The sequence below is a fragment of the Manacus vitellinus genome, unplaced genomic scaffold (assembly GCF_001715985.3).
Source record: "Manacus vitellinus isolate BGI_N305 unplaced genomic scaffold, ASM171598v3 scaffold_4_pilon, whole genome shotgun sequence".
NCBI lineage: Eukaryota > Metazoa > Chordata > Aves > Passeriformes > Pipridae > Manacus > Manacus vitellinus.
In genome coordinates, this window is record NW_021940604.1 from 37,532,364 (window position 1) to 37,552,830 (window position 20,467).

The following is a 20,467-nucleotide window of genomic DNA, read 5'->3' on the forward strand; positions in this document are numbered from 1 at the left end:
AACAATCATTATCTTTTTCCCTCAGTCATCCATATAAAACACATAGTAGGGTGATTTTTAATTCTTTGATTTTGGTAGAAAAATAAGCTGAAAGCAGCTCAAATAACTCCCCTTGCAAGACCCCAAAATGCATTTTGTTTCACTTAAAAAAAAAAGGGAATGAAGAGTGCTTTTGAAAAATTACAGTCCTTCTGCAACAGTTTCAGCCAACAAATGGAACTGTCAGTCCAAATTTAAAACTATGACAGGTGGTTGTCCAAGTTATAGGTTACCAAATCAGTTATAGGCAAGCAGGTCTTTGCAAACAGAGGAGTCTTTAATTTCTGATTTTTGCTTTTGCTGCTGTCTCTCACTTCTTGATATGAAAGTTATGTTCTTTTTTTCAATCTACACACACAATTCCTGTTACCCTGCCCACACTGCTGAATTTAGCATGCTGTGTGAGTACAGAGCCAATTCTGTACAGGCGTTCAGGACAACCATGGTGCAATGGTGAAGATTTATCATGTACAACTGCTCCACAGGAGAAGTCAGTACCAAGGATGAAGCCAATCTAGAAAGCCTGCCAGTTAAAGGCACGCAAAAAGTTTGGTAAAGACAAGCTGGCAGCGCCTCAACTATCTGTCATCATAGAAACAAAGCTGTTTTAACTTTTACCAGAAAAAGCTAATGAATGGGAATTTACTGCCAATGTAGGATGTCTGAAGCCACATACTGAACAGGAATAAGTTATCGCTGTTACGGTCTGACTTTCCTTTCCTGATTTCTCATGACAATGAAGGAAAAGGTTTTCACAATGAAGAGTTTAATTAAAGCCTTCTTCTTTATACACCCTTACTTTGGGGACAGAAGGCAGTTATACAGAAACTAACATTAAATCAACAAAATGAGCAACTGCATTTCTTAACTCTTTAAAGAGCAACTGCTGAACCTAAAGGCAAAACTGGTCCAGTCTTGTCATGCTGCAGCCAGTTCTGCTGAGAGGCCCAAGAAGAGAAACTAAAAGCTAGTCTTCTATGACTAACAGTTGTTGACAATATTAACTGCACTACGTTTCAAAAAATATGACATATTTATAATGCCCTAATTATTGCCTCTTGCCCTATCCTGTGATTGCAATGTCATATGCTATCTGATCTATTAAATTCGACACAGATATAGCTTGTGTTTGGGAAAAAGAGAATTCTCATTCAATGGCCTCAGTGTTCTTTTTTTTAGAATACCAACCTGCTAAAGAAAGTAGAAGGAAAGAACTGATCTCAGCAAAGATAAGGTTTTGGAGGAGCTACTCAGGGGTGCTAAGCACAATATTTTGAATCAAGTCACAGCATCTCTGACTCAAAGCTTGAGGAAAAGAGGTAACAGCAGAGTGACCTAAATTAAGAAGGTAATCTGCGCCTTGGTTCCTGAACACCAGTTATTCAGGAGCACATTTCCATGTTCATATAACAAACCAGGAACTTAAACCATGGTGCTATACACCCCCAGGGAGTCCTCCCACCACAGTCAGCTACTGACTATTCAAGGTGGAAGACTTCTGCTCAGTCTTCACCAGGCATGCTGGTTTGAATTTTAAATTTTCTGGCTGGCAATAACATAATTGGAACCAATGTGTTTCCATAAAAGGTATTCATTTCAACAAATCAGTGTCTTCCAGCAAGAAACAATTTGCTGAAAAGTTTTTGGTCAGCTTGTCTGACAAATTAGTTGACTTAATATCAGGGAGCATTTCTCAATAATGACTTAAGATTAAGTACTCTTAACTGTTCTGGAGCCCCCCCTTTGTTACATTCCATACAAACACACACACACACTGAAACCACAGACATGTGAACGCAGTCCTGCTGAGATGTTCAGTCCTATCTTGGCCTGCAAGACTGAAGCTAAATTATCCCCTGAAACTTTTCAACTTTGCTGTAAACTTTGTTTGTACTTCTGGGAATTAATAAACACGGGTCATGATTTACCGCCCTGTGGGTTTTGCAGACTGGTGGTGAATGAATGAGGTGTATCACTGATGATAGGCAGCCGTGAAGGTTTCTTTGAAAAGGTCTTTTATCCCAAAGCATATTTACCAACCATCACCAGACTTTTTTGTTTCCCACATGCATAAGAACACTAAAGTGAAGGTCAGGTTGGAAGGAACTTGAGATGGAATCTGACCTGGCATAAAACTTTGAGAAGATTAAAGGCAGCCTTAGTTCAGTTTTCCCAAGTATGACTAGAAGGAGTCTAGTAGGAATTCTGCCTGGTTTTGCAATACAGTTGCAATTATGAGTTTATACACTTCCAATAAAATGAGTCTCTCATGCTCAGAGATTAATATTTCTGCATTATTTGTAGCTTTTCAAAGGCCTTCTCTTTCACCTGTGTGGTTCTAACCCATTATCACGGACGGGGTAGCAGAAAAGCGAAACCTGCTAGTCGCCATATCAAGATGGATCCAATACTGTCTTCTTCTGATATGGTATTTCTCATAAATAAGGGAAAATCTTAGAGGGGAAATTTCTTAAAAACCTAATCTCTGATATGAAAGAAGAGTAGGCAGCTGAAAAGGCTATTTATGGTTTGTTAATTCTAAATACAGTACACACTGATCTCAGTTTAATTTGTTTAAATATAAGTAAAGATGTTTTAATGGCCCCGACCCATGGAAGTGTCCCAAAACTGTCAGTCAGCCAGCAGTACTTAAAAGGCCAGGCCATCAGTCAGAAACAATCACATGAATACGTCCATTCACAATATTTAGTTCACAGAATTCCTCAATTAGTAAAGTGCTTTGGTACTGATTTAAGATATTTCAGGAGATTGTTCCTAGTAACATGTTTTATAAAGCTTCCAAACTATACTTTCCTTAAAGAGAGCATACCTTTAGCAAGAATAACTGCATTCCATACCTGAAAGACAGCAAATCCCATTCCTTCTGCTGACACTGTAAGTGTCATTGATTGTGCAGGGGCAATCTGAAAGAAAGATGAGTAAACCAGTATTTCCAAAGTACTTTCAATCAGCAGACTTTACAAAAGTATTCCTCATTTTCTACAGTACCTCCTTGCTCTGGAGCAGAAAACGGTTTCGAGTATCAATTGAAAATGTTTCTGGTATTTCCAAAGAAGGTGCTGTCACTCTTATATCCATTTCTGTTTTGCCTGCAGTAGTGAGAGCTGCAAATAGACTCAAGGCTTGCAGAGCCACCACTGTGTCCTGTCAAGAGAAACAAATCCTTCGGTATTAAATAGAAGAAGCCTGTGCAGTGTAAAGGCCATGCCTTGGGGAGCTCATGATCCCTGCATCAATCCATTTGTTGATTATGCTGGAGTATTCATGCAACCATCTCCACATCTCTGTTGGGATTCCTGTGGAATGAAGGTCCCAGCACAGAAGAGAGATGGCAACACAGGATGAGAAGTTAGCTGCTCTGATATGATATGAAATACGAGCCAGCCAAGAAAGTTTTCCTCTTGTGCAAGGTATCTGGAAGACTTGACAAGCTGATAGACACAACAGTCAGAATTACACACTACAACAATAGTGAACAAAAAAACAAACAAGAATATATCTCTGATCTATATTATAGATCTAGGAAGCTATAAGATCTTGTTGGAGAATATGTTTTTAATCATTCAAAAGCAGAAATATACCTAAGTTTCAGAAACCAAGGAATACCTTGAAGCACTTTTCCCAAGTCTTTACAATTATATTTTTTGCATTTATATTTCTTGCACTAAATTCAGAGAGAGTTCGAGATATCTAGAAATGTTATCTGCCATTGCTGAAGGTGACTTTAGAGCTCTTCCACATCCTAGACTCAAATGACTCTCAGAAACACACCTGGAAATCAGGAGGGCTACAAACTACCTACAGAGAAGATAAATATTCTCCTTGGCTGCTCTAAAGCAGAAGGCACACCTAAGGCTCTTCACCAGGCAACACTCACAGCTGAGGTGCACAGCTCAGCATGACAATACACAACCTGAAAAGTTAGGGCATATGGTTTCAAGTCAGACTCAGAGGCCTCTCTTGCCCAGCAACACAGGCTTTGCAGAATTTGTTACTTCTCCCTATCATTTAAATCTACATTCATGTATGTACTATTTTTTGTATTAATTGTATTCCTCTATATATATGAAATATGTACATTTGTGTCCAAACATTAAAGGCATTATAAAGCAAAATATACTGATTACAAATTCATAGTAAGATATATCACGTAAACAAATTCTAGTGAATTATCATATTCTAACTTACAAAGCATTGCACATGCAACTGATTACTTTCCCCCTTATTGTTTAACAATATATTAAGTTTCTTATGTAATAAATTCATGGAAGAATATTTTTTAAAGTAATCTTAGAAGTTGACAAAAACTATGGGGTCATTTCTACGAATTTAAAAAAGTATCTAGTGAGACACTAGAGTAATTTTGAAATCAAAACAGTTTAGAGTGTGGAAGAACAAAAGGATTAAATTAAATTCTTAATTTCAGCCTCAGAGGTAAATGGTACATTGCTGAATTTGCAAACTCTCCAGGAAAAAGAAGGTTTCCAGAAAAGAGAGAAAAGCTTTTTCAACTCATTCAGTGCCTCGAACAACCTCTTCAAATAGTAAGAAAGAATTAACACATGAGGAAAATCCTAATACCTCAGGGAAACCAGGCTGGTTCTTAGTAGAACTCATTTCTCTCAGATTAATACCAACAAATTTTTGAAAATAATGAAGGATAGCCTGTACAGTTTGGTACTAAGCAGAGGGATGAAATGTGACATTTCACTGTGACCAGCATTTGTAGCTAATTTAAAAGCTAGTTTAAACTAATGCAATCCAAAGTACTATCTAATTCTTTTGGATGCCAGCATCGCTTACAAGATGTGGCTTCAATAACATGGAAAACTCCTGGAGATAATGAAGATCTTCCAAATTTCACAGTCCATCAAAAATCTGCACAATAATGAGGACAAAGTAAATTACTGAGTTAAGACCAACTGCCAACAGAGGCACTAGGCTAGGCTGTTTCTCTAAAACCTACTCCCCTTAGTTAAAGGCTTAGTTTCAGGAGTTTGAGGACCTGCATATGGAAAAATAGAAAGAGGTTTCTCTCCTTGGAAAGAAAGTAAGCATGGATATTTATTATATTATTTGGAAAATATGTTTGAATACTTTTCTATGGGTATCACTGCTTCTTAATTTAAGATGTTTTATTATTAATATTTTATATAACAAGGTCTCCCTCTGTCTTTTTCTTAGACTTGCCAAAAGTACTAAAACTGGCAGTCCAGGTTTAAGATTCCAGTATCACAAAGAATGCAAGCTTGTACATAACCAAGGCTGTTACAGCAAAACAAAATTCAGTAATTATTATGTAAAAAATAGTCCCTTTTTTCCTTTCCTTTTTTTTTTCTTTTAATATGCATTGCTTGTTTAGGAAAGTATAACAAAGCCCCCTACAGTAAGATATTACCTGAGTAGATGAAAATCCCCCAAGGTGATTTCTTTGATGACTTAACCATTTCATAATAGGGATCCCCTCTGCTAATCTGTCTTGATGAAAGTGAGAGAGCAGAGCATATGCTGCAAGTTCAATATCAATGGACCGTGACTGCCATGAGTCAGAAATTTCAGAAGCAGGTGTTATCCAGAAACGAAATTCACCTGCAAAAAGAACCAATAATAACCTCAGATTCACAGACTGAAGTCTTAGGATTTCTGCAAAAGACTTAGGGGAGTCCTCTTCAGTAATGCTTACATATAAGATCTAGCAAGGTTGCATGAAATTGTGTTAATGTTTAGGCCTGTATCCCATAAAGGACTGACTTAAGCACTTCCTCAGCAGTGCCTGAATCTATATACAAAAAAAGATGGAGTCCAAATAGTCACTCCCACTGATTTCAGTGAACTTTACATTGATCCTTTCATTATCAGCCTAAAGTACTCACATAAAGGAGCCCTAGCGAAAACCCCACCTTGCTGTTTGAGTGCTCCTTTCTCTTCAGGACCAGAGAAGGCACCTCAGGCAGCAGAGCTGCTCACTAGACTCGTTCTTGAGTGAAGCCTTCCCAAAAGAGTGACTTCTTCCCTTCCCAAAAGTGACTGTCTAAAAGGTCTAACTCAGTAAACACAGAGGGACGTTCAAGAGGCTCCGTTACCAGGCTACAACATTAATTCCTTCAAATTTTTCAAGAGGTGAGTTACTACTATGAGCCAAAAATTTTCATTTCTTATACTCAATATAGTCTATTCTTCCCCAAAACTAGGAAAATAAATTCAGCTGTGCTAAACTTGAAAGAGGTTAAAAAGAATGAGATGGTGGGTGCCCAGAGAAAGTGCAACAGACCTCTGTACTGCCTTACAGAAAGTTCAATGCCTTACCTCCATTTCAATACTGATTTTAACTAATTGTCCCCCAATACCCTCCTGATCTCTCCCAACCACTTCGGAATAGCTAATTTCATCCAAGTATCTCTCTTTAACCAGGTTGATCTTACAAGTGTGCATAATAACACAGGAAAACTGACAAGTCATGTTCTTCAACAGCATCATGGTTCTCCTACCAGCAACATGGTAACTGAGACTGAAAGCTTTGTTGTGAGTTGTCATTCATTTATGGGCACTTTTCATTACAGCTGTCTTGGAACTTCTTAGCTTATTCTCTATATCAAACCCAAAACAGACTTGAATTCTATAGGCAGCTGTCAATATATGATAGGTATTTTTAAATTTGACAAAAATCCATCTATAGAACTGTGTAAGATAGTTGTGCAATACCTTGGTGTTCTGCTCTCTCATTCAGCATATTCAGTGCTTCTTTCGCTTTTGTACTTTTTGCCCAGGACAATGCATACGTCACAAGTGCCAAAGTGTAATTATCTGAAATACCTTCTTCTAATTTATCTTCTAGAAAGTTTGTAGCAGTCTTGATGGCATAAGCATGCTGGAAATGAAGATCACGTTGAAGAATGTGAATAAAATATATATTGAAATACTTAAATATAAAAGAAAAATTTGTACAGAAACTGAAAAATTACTAGCACCAAACAACCACCAAGAAATACTGAAAAATCTCTTTCAGAGTCACAGACACAAACCTCAAAGGTAAGCTTTTTGATCTGGCACCACCTTTTATGAACACAAGTAATTTCAATGAAATCAACCGGAATGACTTAACGTCTCTAAGACTAGTTCCTCCCATAAATATCTTTGTAAGTTCTTGGACTAGAGCCATGGCAATATTCTTGCTAAAAGCCTTGATAACTGCCTTTAGATTTTGCAAAGGCACATAAAATTGAGGGGCTTAACAGCAAAATTTTTCATCGCTTTGGGTAGGTAAGGGATGTTTAACAAAGTAAGGTTACATTTTGTCTCTGTTCACTTATCCCTCTATGTCTTTAAACTACCAAGTGTTTGCTAGGTACTACAACAATTTATGAATTTTTCCTGTAATTATGAATTATATTTATGAATTCCAATACCTGTTTATCTGGGAACCCTAGGAGGGATGACATGATGTAAGCTGTGAGAGTAATTGGATTATTGGTGCCTCCTTGAAGATCACTGTGTAACACTTTCCCAGGCTCATGAAACTCTCCATTTAATTTCTGATGACGGACAATCCATTTAGCTGTATCCATGAGCACATCTTCATCAATATCTATGAACGGACGAGCTTGAAGGAAACATCTTAATACAAAAGCTGATAACCTTGGGGAAAAGGTTCACCAAATATGACAAAATTAGCCAGGTATTACAGCTTTATTACAGTTTAAGATGATGTAAGAATACCATAAAGCATAAGGTGTTCTACACACACCTCCCAAACAGAGAAAAATATATGCCTCACCCAGATAAGCAAGTAGACTAAGTTTAATCCACCAAAAATGAAGATATGCTCTTGTTCCTAAAGATCACCCCTTCTGCAGCTGCTATGTGTCAAAAATCCAAGTCTGCCAGCACATGTATATCTTTATTCAAATGTTGCTCTCCTGCCTTCTGCTGCTAGGCAAATATTACAGTTTACAAAGCAATGAGTGTGATATTAATTACCATCATTATCCCTGTAATGATAGCCTTGAAACAATCTTTGTTGTTTTATTTTAATAATTTCAGGTTATCCTTCGATTCCCTTCTTTCCAAATGTGCATTCATGTAACCTGTCACTGTACTGTTTAAGCACTAGAGTTGCTAGCACAGATGAATTGTCTTCATTTTCCAATTCATCCATACTGAGTCAAAGACAAACCCCTCTGATGTCAATGAAAGATGCCCAGTGACTCCAGAAGCAGTGTTTCAGTCAGTGGCTGAGGATAGTTCTATTTAAAGTCAGAAGCATGTACTGAAATACATATTTAAACTAACTTGACATGAGTTAGCTGAATAAAGTGCTGGAACCTGTCTCCATTATCTATCTAGCTTCCATGACTAGGGTCTCCATGCTTCTTGGAGCAAAACTCAGCCCTGAAAAGACTTTTTCAGCTGTTTTTACAGTCTCAATAAAAGGAAATGTGAGAGAGGTAAGTAGGACAAATTTTTATCGCTACTAACTCTATTCACCCCCTAGGAAATGTCTCAGTCAGTCTTCAGCTTCCTGTATGGAGATAACTGAAAATCTATTTGAAGCAGTGATGATCACATAGCCCTAAATGGTTCCTGTCAACTGCAAGAATAAGTAATTTAATTGTTATCCTTCATTCCTTTCAGGAAAGCAACAGAAAAACTCTCAGACCAAACTATTCCCCTGGTTAAAATAATACATCAGTCATTTTTTTGCAAAATTAAAAAGCTTTACACTAATAATGGCTTTGACAGTATGTTACCCAGCAAGAAAGACTTTAGAGTTGGCCTAAACACCTAATGAAAACCAGGCAGAAGGCTAATACGGCTGGAAATTTTTACCAGCTTCACAAAAAATTTTGAGACACAGGAAAAATATCTGAAATGCTAAAATTCCACAATGATTCTGGCAGAACTACTTACCATGTGCTCCCAGAGGGATCTTCATTTCCAAAGGCACTAAAAGAGCCATCATCCCTCTGGAAAAGCAGCTCTCTTTGGTAGCCTGAAGTGGAAAAGTAGAGACTGGTATTGAACACTCATGCGGTTTCCAGCACAAACTGCTGATGTGAAGCAAGGCACTTTCTAAGGCAGAGAAGGGCAGAACTTAAGCTTGTATTTCCTAAAAATATTCCCAAATATGCAGGAACACACAAAGCCATGTAGAAGATGATGAGACAGGGGGCAGCAATAACACAAAGGATCCATCTACAAAAGCAGAACCATAAACTCCTGCTGCTCTTCATCTGTCACCTAAACATGACAGTGGTGCAGAGAGACATGCTCCCAACATACTCGGTTGTTCCAGTGAGAGCAGAGCAGAGTAGCAGCTAGAGTTCAGTGCTTCAGCATTCTGGGGAGCTGAAGTTGTACACCTACAGAAATGCTCTACCTTTCCAGCAAAACGTCTTTTCCAACTGGAAGGGCAAGGCTACACGTGTTGCTGAAAACTAGGCCCTTTCAGCAGCTGGCTTTTGCCAATCAAATTACAAGCTATCAGAAAAAGCATGCTGGAAAAGGTTGTTCTGAAATGAGTGAAAAATGCCAAAAGACCTGAAGATCCTGAAATCCTGAGAAGCAAGCATTTAAAATGTATCCCAAGATTTTTCAGTATCCAGAACAAATGCAGCTTTCTCCTGACTACAGGACATCCATTATAAAAGGGCTTCAAGGGCTCACCAGCTGCTTAAAACCACCAGCAGCATCCTTACTCAGTAGCTGACTTCAGTACAAAATCAATGTTCATTAACACTAAAAATTACTTACTGTAGCTTCTGATATCTAAAGCCTTTCCTCCATTAAATTTTGCCTGCCACTTTTGTATCTGGAACAATAATGATATCTATTTATAGCATTTCACATGACATCTTTTCTTCTTTCCCCCCCACTTCATGTTTTCCCTTGGCTTTACTATTTTAGCTATTATAATTAGGAAAGTATATTCATTAGTCTAAAACATGATGGATATAGAATGACAATACAGAATCAGACAGGCAGAAGGAAAACTCTCAGGCAACATCAGTAAGTCCTACATGAATGAATTTATGAATACGTCCCGTGAGGTGCATCCAGCTACAACTGTTCCCCTGTAAAATGTTCCTTGCTTTCACAGATAAAGGATTAATCACCCATTTACATACTATCCTGACTACAGATAGTCACAGTGAGTGAATCATGGCCTTAATCACTAAGGAACAAATGGTTTGGTCCCTCAGTCTCAGTTTCGGTGTAAAATCAAATCCTAGTCATGGTCTCTCTGTAACAGAAGAGAGAGAGATATAGAGATGTGAATCTAAACTGCTACAGTATACTTGGGCATGCTCCCATGTAATCTCAGTAGCATCAAATTTAGCTTTTGACTCTTTAGAAGAGTTTGCAATTGAAATTTTCACTTAAAATATAGGGGGGTTGTAACATATTTAGCATTACAGTGGCTAATTACATGACTAAAAATGGTGGATATTTCCCATACAGACACACCTGTCACCTCAGCTAATGATATGGAGCAAAGCACTCTTAAATGGAAGGAAAAAAAAGACGGAATGAGTGGCATTTGTCACCAAAGAAAACAAAAGTCACTGTCAAAGTTTAAGCATCAAAATAATGTTCTATGAGGAGCACAAATTTATGTATATATACAAATAGATTGCTTCCTCTTCAGAAATATCTGACTGCAAGGCCTGAAAACAAGGTCTTCTGCTGCTTTGCAGAACTGGCCAGCAATAAGTATTATAATCACCACCTCCCTGGTGGTGTAAAAGCACTAAACTAAGACCAACAGCCTGCTTAACTAAGACTGCTGAGGAGCAAACAGGGGATAAATTTATCCCAGAACTGAAGATTGGGAGCAACCAGAAAGATCAGAACCAGAGGGAGGACAGAGAGATCATTCAGCTATTTCCTACAGTCTGTGTGCTTTTGTCTCAATGCCAACCCCGTTGCAGTCACGCAAGTCTCTAAACATGAGCATATCCAACGTGGGGAAGCCTGCAGAAAACGCTAGAATGGGAGACCTGGAGCCTGTGAACCACCACGTTCATTCCAACGTGCACTCCATCAGACATGGAAAATGATACTTCAAATGTCAACATGTACAAGTGGAAAGGCAAGGAAAAGAAGGATCCTATTACGAAGATGTACACTAGTACTCCCAGAGGACTGGCTGGAACCCAGGAGATGTAGGAGGCTCACTGAGCAAGAGTGAAAGAGGACTGCATCAGGATGGAAAGGACTTCAGAAATATGTGAAAGACTAAAGGGTCTCACATTTCAAACAGCTTGGAAATACTGCTCAAACCTGTTATTTTTCTGGGTCTAATAAAAAAGTTTTCAGACCAACCAGGAATTTTTTCATTTCAGAAGAAGTGATTTAAAGATGGGACCTGTCATTACCACAATTAAAGAAATATGTTTGAAAGGCAACTTTTCTCTGGTTTTGCCTTTGTTCTAGGTAAATAAAACTCCTATAAGATCATATAGCAGTCTCTTCTGGCTATATGATCCCTTCCTCTCACAAGCATTTAGCCTTAAAATTAATTACATTTACTACAGATTCTGAAGTCACTTTTTCAAATACTTGATGAATTATGATGTGAAAAAGTCTGTTTTAAATTAAACTTCATGACAATCCTTTAAAAAACTGAGTTTAGAAAAATTACATCTTAGACCAAAGATAAATTTCAACTTCAAGATTACACTTTTTTAAAGTCAGTGTAACAACTGAAATAAATTGTTAAAATAAAGCAAAACCAAACCAAACCAAAAAAAACCCCATCAGAGTATTTTTTAGATTGTGCTTCCTTTCTATATTAAGGTTACAAATATTTCAGCAGACTTGCTGTTTTGGCTATTATGGTGTTGAAAAACATGTACATCAATCCAAAGCCTCAGGAAGAAGTTAAGTAACACAACACTTGGTATGTAAGTGACATTTAAACCTATAATTTTGACTTGCTTTGAAACAGCTTTAATAAATCGGCTATTGGAAAACTTCAGAAAGTTATGGTACTAAAGCTAAAGCTTAAAAGAGTGATAGATTGCTTACAAACTTCAGAGTAGTTGTTTACAAAATCTCTTCCTTCCCAACATACTTTTCAACTAAACCAGGAGGAAGGATTTTTAAAAAATTTTAAAAGGGTTTAAAAAAAAAAATCATTTAACTGCTTTGACAGAAAACTGGAATCTTGATGAAAGGAAAATTTATTTTTAGCTGGGCCTTTTCCAAGGGAAATGTCAACAACGTTAAAAAATCAAACAAAAAATACTTGCAGAGAGTAAATAAAAACTGAAATTGTCATCACAATGCCTTAGTAGGGGTGTAGCTCACATGGGGATGGTCTCATTGCTCTCTGTGAACCAGGCTCTCAGCGTGGAGACTGACAGGTGGTGAGTGTGGTGCATCACAGTTGGATGCTGTCTGATCCAAAAGGCACAGAGAAGCACAGAGCAACTATGTTCTCCACATTTTGTGATGCCCTGGAGTATCTCCAGATTAAAATATACAACAGTTCCCAACTACACTGTTCCAGCTTTTGATTTCCAGCACAGAGTTCACTTCTGAGCAAGTCTAAAATACTGAGGAATCAAAGTCAGCCACCAGAGCAAACGCCACTCCTTGAGCTCTACAAGGACATGTCAGGATCAGGGTGGCGTCACCGAAGACAGATACACAGATGGGATGAATACAGTTCACTCTGCTCACTGACTAATTTTCAACCTCTGTGCCTCAGGCAGTGGTCAGAAATGTTTGCTCACATGTAGTTTTATCAAATGAGAAATAACCACCATCTAGGAAATCTGAAAAAAAAAGCAATTATATAAAAACACGTTTTTTTGTGAGCAAACATGCCCTTGTAAACAAAAAAATTTGCTGTCTACTTCTGTCAGCCCAGAAAAAAGAGGAAAAGAAATAAAAAGTGGGCTTTTCTTCCAGTTCTCATCTCACCAGAAGAGCAATATTTCAAACATTAAATGCAGAGTCCCAGATACCTTTCTACTAGTAAGAGTTCTTAGAAATCTACCATCTTTCTTTTACACATACAGACCTTTTCTCATAAATGATACAGCTTTTGATCTAATATCCTCTCTCAGTTGCCTGGTTTTAGTCAGGTATTGCAAAACATAAACATTCGGAGCAAAGTTGATCATATTCTGTTCACCGCAGCCATAAGGCATCTTAATCAATGATGACAAACCGTTGATAGAAGGCCCAAGTAAATCACCTGAAAGATAAAATTTAATCAAAATTAATTAAAGCTTACTGCAAATAAATGCATAGCTCACACACAAAGGGTAGTGAAATCTATGCTGGTTCGATGTATTAGGAATGTTTCTTCTAAACACCACTAATCAGGCACAAAAAATAGTTACTCTTCTCATTGACTTTATGCCCACTGACCCAGATCCCTACAGACCTTTCCAACCACAGAGTAATTTCAAATTCACCTACAGTTATCAAAGCCCAAGTGTCACAGGAAACAATTATCAGTCAGGTTATAGGTTTTATTCTGCAGATAGTAGAATTAAAACAGGATACTAGCAAACTTAGCAGGACCTCCCCTGATTAAAATCCAACTCTCCAACTCTGAAAATACCATACCATACAAACAGCATAATATCATAAATTAAATAAAGGAATAAAACAGTCCATCCATAATGTCTTCCGAAATTTAGTCTAATGCGTAATGGTAAATTCCTTTGAACTAATGATTCAACCTATTAATACTGCAATTAAATAAAAATTAATGCCATTCCCTAAAGATGGAAACAGAATAAGATAATTCTTACCAACAGCAGTGATCTGCACTCTCTCACTGTCACTTACAACGTCAGAAGGAAAAGTGAAATCCAAAGCTTTGGACACTGATTGTCGCTTATTCCCAGTCAAATCCAAAAGAACTGTCTGAGAATATGTTTGTTCCAATCCTTCAGCCTATCAAGATAAAGACAGGATTATTGTAATCTCAATCAGTTTATCGCTTTTAGGACAGAAGTTCTGCGCTTACTGTATTGAAGGATCTAAAACAGTCAGGTGTTTTGGGCTGCTTGCTAACACATCAAGAACCTGAGCTACTGGCCCAGCCAAACTGACACAGAGATGTTTTTCTCATAAAGACCCACCTCCACTATTTGCATTTCAAGCCCATGTAGCAATTATACACCTGCAAAGTCAGTGAGAGCATCTCTGATTCCAGAGAGCTCCATGCCAAGGCACAGGCAAGGCTGGAGGTGATGCCTTTCATGTTCTCTACAGTCCTACAGCTTGTACTGAGGGATACAAGAAAGACTTAAACTGAAGTTAGGTACATGTCCATAAAGGTTTCATTTCCTCATGGATGCAAAATACCTTGAGAAAAATTGTCCTTGAAGTAGAGAAAATAAATGGTGTACTGGACTCTTATTCTCTTCTGCACAACAACTGAACTTCAACAGAAAGGACAGTAAGTGGTTCTACCTGAAAACAGCTCACAACCCTACAGGGAAGTGGTTTTAAGCAGTCTAAGGAGAGGCTGAGACAGCTGCCTCTGTTCAATCTGGAGAAGAAAAGGCTCAGGGGGATCCCATCAACGTGTATCAATACCTGACGGGAGGGCGTAAGCAAGATGGAGCCAGGCTCTTCTTAGTGGTGCCCAGTAGTAGAAAGGAGGCAATGCACAGGAAATAAAGGGATTTCCTCTTACACATAAAAAAATATTTTTTAAACTGTGACAGTGTTAAAACACTAGAATAAGCTGCCCAGAGAGGCTGTGAAGGCACTGTTCTTGGGGATATTAAAAACCTGACTGTACAGGACTCTGAGTATCCTGCTGTAGTTGATCCTGCGCTGAGCAGGAAGGTTGGACTAGTCTCTTCCAACCTCAACCATTTTCTGATTCTATGATATTAAGCATTCATTCTAGGATGAGATGTACAAATGTCTACTACCTTCCACTGAAATGGAGTCTAACATGAATCAGACCTTAACATCCTAAATTAAGCAAGTCTTATCAGTTTCTGGTTTATCAGAAAGCCTGGAGGCTAAAAATCCAGCACCAGTACCAAAATACAGAAATGTCCATATAAAATAGGCTTTGAACAAAAGCCAAGTGTATGGCAAAATGGATTGTATTTATCCATAACACAGTTACTAGGTCCACTCTCCACAGATTATTAAGCTAGCTGTAGCACCAGGCATTCACTGATGCACAAATAGGTTTGACCTTGCTTTCAGAAGCACTGGACTAAATATGTGATGTAGAACAGATCTTCGTGTCAACTCCTGGAAGGGGATCTGAAGAATTTTAAAGGAGAAATTATTTTAAAATACGTGTTTTCTACCTAAAGCCACCTGACACCAAACCAACCTCACAGAGCAAGAGGCAGACAAGTAAATTGGTTTGCCTTTTTGCTGCACTTTGTTGCCTATTTCAAGGAACAATTTACTTCAGGAACAAGCCAAGCTGAAGACTGTTTACCTTTACTAAAACTTTCTGAATGATAGCATCAGAAGCAGCAGATGATATTGCTGTCACTTTGATGGGAATCTCTCCCAGCTGTTTCGGCTTGATTGGGAATTGAACAGTTTTGCCATCTTCACTTGGTACAGATATAGACTGTCGATTTTCTGTAGCATTTATTTCATTTGATGTTAGAATAATTTCAAAAGCATCATTCATATCCAGGATCACAGTAACCTGTAAATACAGTAATATTTGCAATACAAAGTGTTAATTTTGAAAAGCTGCTTTCATAAACTGCCACCTGTTTTGTGTATAGAGAAAAAGCATTATGGTCTGTCCACTAAAGGAAATACTCTAGTTCTCACAAAAGAAAGACCTGGTCTCTACCACTGATGAAAACCCTGCAGTATCTAGTAACATTCAAAGATAAAGAGACTGTTATTTTACCTCAGCTTCTTCTTTCAAATAATTAAAGATGTTCACTTCCAAAATGAACTGCTCTCCTCTGATGATGGAGTATGGAAGGTTCAGGAAAATGAAAAAAGGTTGAAATGCTTCTAGCTGCAAAACAAAATCAGCACTGAGCCCCAACAATCAGATACTAGCAAGAAAATTACTATACAACATATCTTCCAATCACTTTTAAATTCAGATGATAGAGTATGTTTACTTGTAGTCTACAGCTGACTAAAGGTATTACTGCAGGGCTGAAACAGAAGGCAAAGAGGTTTCTGGTCATTAGCACCTTTGTGGGAACTCAGAGGCACCACTCAGATGAGAGCTGCTGACAGCTTTGCAGGGCAAGGTCTCAACAAAGGCAACTGAATTAGGGCTAAGAGTCTTACCTGGCAAGTTTGGAAGTTGTGATCTGTCCTGAGATTGCATTAAGGTAAATGTGAATTGTTTTGAGTGTATAGGTAATGAATGATTAAGACTCTGTCAGTTGTCCTGTCTTTATGTCAATAGAGAAATGCATGCTGGAATACAAAATAACTAACTCTCCCAAATTTTATAATTCAATAACACCTTAGAATGATTTTTTATTTTTTAATATTAACCTTGGCATAAGTTCTTTAGTCATATTTCTAAAAATACATATTTTCTTAATTAAAAGAAAAAACTGCAGAAATACACCAGCAAGCAGTTACTTTTATCTGTGAACAGAGGGTTTTGGAAGAAATCTTGGCTCTAAGAAGTCAGTGGTAAGCTCTCATCAAGTCGAATGGGATCAAAATTTCACTGTTTATGAACATCTGTACAGCAAGAATGGCTGAGACATGAAATCCTTTATTACTGAAATGGCAACTAAAAATGGTTTTAATTTGGTTTTCATTAAAGAAATTCTTCCAAGTGTTTTGAGTTTCAGATCCAAAAACCCCACAGCTTTTCTTTTCTAGCTAGCATCTATTCCAATGTGGTTTTTTTAAAGAAAACTTGTTTGCTAAAGCTCTCAGTGTCAAAAACTTCTTTAGATATTAGACTTTAGAGAAGTTCTGATGGAGATTTTTTGATTAGTTTCTAGTCAGGATTTTCCCTACATACCTATTTTCTTTGTCTTTTTTGTTTTACTTTTCTTTAAAACTAAAATTTTACACTCAGGAATATTCCAGTATATTACAATAAAACACAACAGAGTAAAATTATCAACATTCTGTATAGTAGAAGTCAGAAAAGCCCAAGATGCAAAGCAGTAAATGACATTAAGCATGCACGTCTCTTATTTATTTCCCCATTACACTTGCCATGTATTTCTTTTATTTGACTCTCTGTATGGTACTGATTAACATCTTTTGGCCATATGGAACTCTAAGCTCAATCTAAACATCCCAGCAAGGGTGACGTACTGAACAGTGCATGTGGGTGATTATAGCTAAATAATAATCTCAACATCTGTTCTACTTGCGGCCTTCTCAGATTTGAGGAGGAGAGGCCAAGTGTGTATTTCCACACAGTTTAAACCAGAAAACTATTTTTCTTTCTTTCCCATCTCTGTCAAGCCAAGTGAAAGAAACAAGAATCATGATTCCAGTCTCAAAGGAGACTTAACCTCAAAATCCAGATCAGGCTCCAAATTCTGTGGTGGAGTTAAATCAGGATGTTCAAAGCACATGTTCTGTGTCTGGTATAGCAGCCAACTACAAAATCTGGATCTAGATCTCAGTTTGGATCTCAAAAGTTGCCCTTCCCCAAGAATTTGAGGGCATGAGAACTTAAAGTGGGTAAATGGTTGTCTCCAAGCTATGTTTGTGCTAGTCCAGGCATCAAGATGGAAATCTGTGATCCAGTACTGCAGTCTCAAACTTTCTAAATGTAGGTACTTAATTGGAGAATGGAGAGAGATAACTACTTTCAGAAGGTTATTCATAGTATAAAAAAGACTAGCTAAATGAGACTGGAAAAATTAATTCCTATTTTAAACAAGAGATTTCCTTGAACACAGAGTGAGCCTAGGACAACTGCACCTGTACTGCACTGGGAATCTCAGATTAGAGATCTAATCTGAGGAGTGCTGAATTTAGCTTAAATTGCTAAACTATTTGGACACTTGGAAGCACAAAAAGAGTCTGAGGAGACAGGAATTTGGCAGCAAGAAGCATCTCATCCCATGGCTACCTCTCAGTGTCCACTCTGCTCCTCAAGCAAAGGCATCCAAAATTTAGCACCTATGACAGAATCTCAGAATGGCTGGGTTGGAAGGGATATCTGGATAGCACCTAGTCCAATACCCTGCTAAAGCAGGTTTACCTAGAGCAGGTTGCACCCATGTTTACTCCAAGACTGGTTTTGACAGAAAAATGAAAGCAATTTAGTCTTTGAGTAATTCTTCCATTCTCCCTCCTGGGGTAAGTGTTAGCAGAGCAGCAAAGTGCCTGTGCCATCCCAGCTAGTCTGTGCAAACCTCACTGTATGCCTTATCAGCTCATGGAACACGCTGTGGGCAGAAAGCATGGAACACTGTCCTAGGCAGTCATTGCCCCTTTCTGCATACAAAGATTCTGAAGTGGGCACATCCTGTAAGTACTCTAACAAAACAATTGCTCCAACAGAAACGAGTATCCAAATATCTGTGTGGATTTATATGAGCAGGAAGGGAAGGCAGATACAGTATCACATATGTCTTCAGTGATGACGTTTTCTTTACAGTTTGAATACACACGGCCTCTAAATCTCTTCATTAGTATAAGGAGATGGCTGATGTTAGACCTAAAATACAGCTGCCAGTAACAACCTACAGCGTTACAGCCTCAAAGGCAAACTGTGTAGCACTTTAGTACCTCCACTGGAGCAGTTGTCACTCCAAGCCCGCTGTTTTCAGACATCACAAAAGCACTGGCAACCCAGGATGTGATGGTATCAGGTACAATGACTTCCATTGTGGTTTCTGTGTCAGATCTGATGGTAGAAGGGGAGAGCAGACTTTCAAAACTATCCACTTACCAACATCAGTAAGTGGATACGTATTTTTAAAACGCATGAAAAACTAAGTCCAAATTCCTGGCAGGAAAAGCTGCTCATTATCTGTTTTTCATTTTCTAATCATTTAGAAATACTGTGATAGGAGCAAAATTATTTACAAAATTTAAATTATTTTAAATTACATGAATTGAAGGTAATTACACTGAATCACATTACACCATAATCACCATCTTCTTATGTACTGTAGAGAAAAAGGCTGGGTCTCCCTATTCATTATCTCCCCATCTGTAAAAGCAAGAGAGTTCCTTTTGTCTTGGGGATTTTTATCTAGTTCTATTGAAACTGCTAGGCCCTCAGTCAGGCATGGTCCTCTTTTGTGCAGTTGCACATCTCATTTTTTGGGTCTCCAATCTCACTTGAGGCCTCTAGGTGGTAGCAGAATATAAATACTACTACATCGTTTAGTGTTTTTCAGCATCAGTGCAGAATGCTACTAAAACCTACAAAATAACAATGGCAAATGCAAATCAGTTTCCATTTGCTTCTAATCTTATACCTAGTTTTAGTGTCGATCCATAGCCAAGTCTCTGGAAAATGTGTCCTCACATAGAGATTGCTGAAATCAGGAGGTCCATTTTTAGATACTGGCATATCATCACCAAAACCATCTTCTATGGGTATCATTCCACCATCTACAAAATAAAAAACACTGTCCTACCTACAAATACCTATATTTAGAAAAAACAAATTAATGCAGTTAAGAAAATTCAAATTAAGACGGTGTTGGGAGTATAATCTATAGCTTTGTTATATATGATAAGACTACTCTGGCACTAGGACATTTCTTTTCTTGGGGTTTTGTTTGTCTTTTTTTTTTTTTAAGAATAAAAAAGTTTCATGCAAACCTTAATTTCTACATGGCCCTTCTGGAGTGGTTATGAAACTGGTGCAATTTGACTATACCTTTGCAAAATATATCAACTGGAACTGCAAATAAAAACTCAATTCACCCTCAATCCTTTAAGTGTCACTCAGGACAGCAACAAAAAGGAAGTTTTTAAAATACTAATTGTATGCATTTGTAAATCTTGAACTTTTGAATGTTTTGCAAGGCTGTATATAGCCTGTATGCAGTACAGTAAAACATAATAGGAGTCCTAACCCCTGTATCTCCTCCCCACTCAGTAAATTAGATTTGAATACATTTATTTTATTACTTACAAAGAAAATGTTCCTTATCTTCCTCAAGAATTGCATCAGTTGATACCCAAAGGCTGCATTTCTGGACAAAATTTATACAGTATATCTCAATACAGGACATTAAGGACATCAACAGTGCTTATCTATTTTCTTTTCCTTTCTTTCTATGTAAATAAAGTCATAAAGTAATCATAGAACTAAAGCAAGTAATATACAGGAACTAATAAAACAGAGATCATATGAATCTGAATGACTGAAAACTTTTCAAAGGGAAGAGTCTGTCAAGCATAAAGCAATCTGTATTTATGGAAGTATAAACATATTTACTTGCATTCAGAGTATTTACATATTAATAAATTTCACAATTCA

The 20,467-nt window shown here is 37.7% G+C and overlaps 1 protein-coding gene across 1 annotated transcript in view; it reads right to left on the reverse strand.

Annotated features, from left to right (window-relative positions):
• The window catches only part of CD109 (CD109 molecule), a 76,992-nt gene that overhangs the window by 13,896 nt on the left and 42,629 nt on the right, over positions 1 to 20,467 (reverse strand). The window contains exons 17-29 of the mRNA XM_029962831.1: positions 20,120 to 20,180; positions 19,455 to 19,590; positions 18,757 to 18,874; positions 15,929 to 16,042; positions 15,497 to 15,715; positions 13,830 to 13,974; positions 13,088 to 13,264; positions 8,968 to 9,049; positions 7,467 to 7,695; positions 6,763 to 6,928; positions 5,459 to 5,649; positions 3,049 to 3,204; positions 2,898 to 2,963 (exon numbers count right to left, since the gene is read on the reverse strand). Coding sequence (XP_029818691.1) covers positions 2,898 to 2,963; positions 3,049 to 3,204; positions 5,459 to 5,649; positions 6,763 to 6,928; positions 7,467 to 7,695; positions 8,968 to 9,049; positions 13,088 to 13,264; positions 13,830 to 13,974; positions 15,497 to 15,715; positions 15,929 to 16,042; positions 18,757 to 18,874; positions 19,455 to 19,590; positions 20,120 to 20,180 — 1,860 coding nt within the window. The remainder of the gene's footprint in view (positions 1 to 2,897; positions 2,964 to 3,048; positions 3,205 to 5,458; positions 5,650 to 6,762; positions 6,929 to 7,466; positions 7,696 to 8,967; positions 9,050 to 13,087; positions 13,265 to 13,829; positions 13,975 to 15,496; positions 15,716 to 15,928; positions 16,043 to 18,756; positions 18,875 to 19,454; positions 19,591 to 20,119; positions 20,181 to 20,467) is intronic.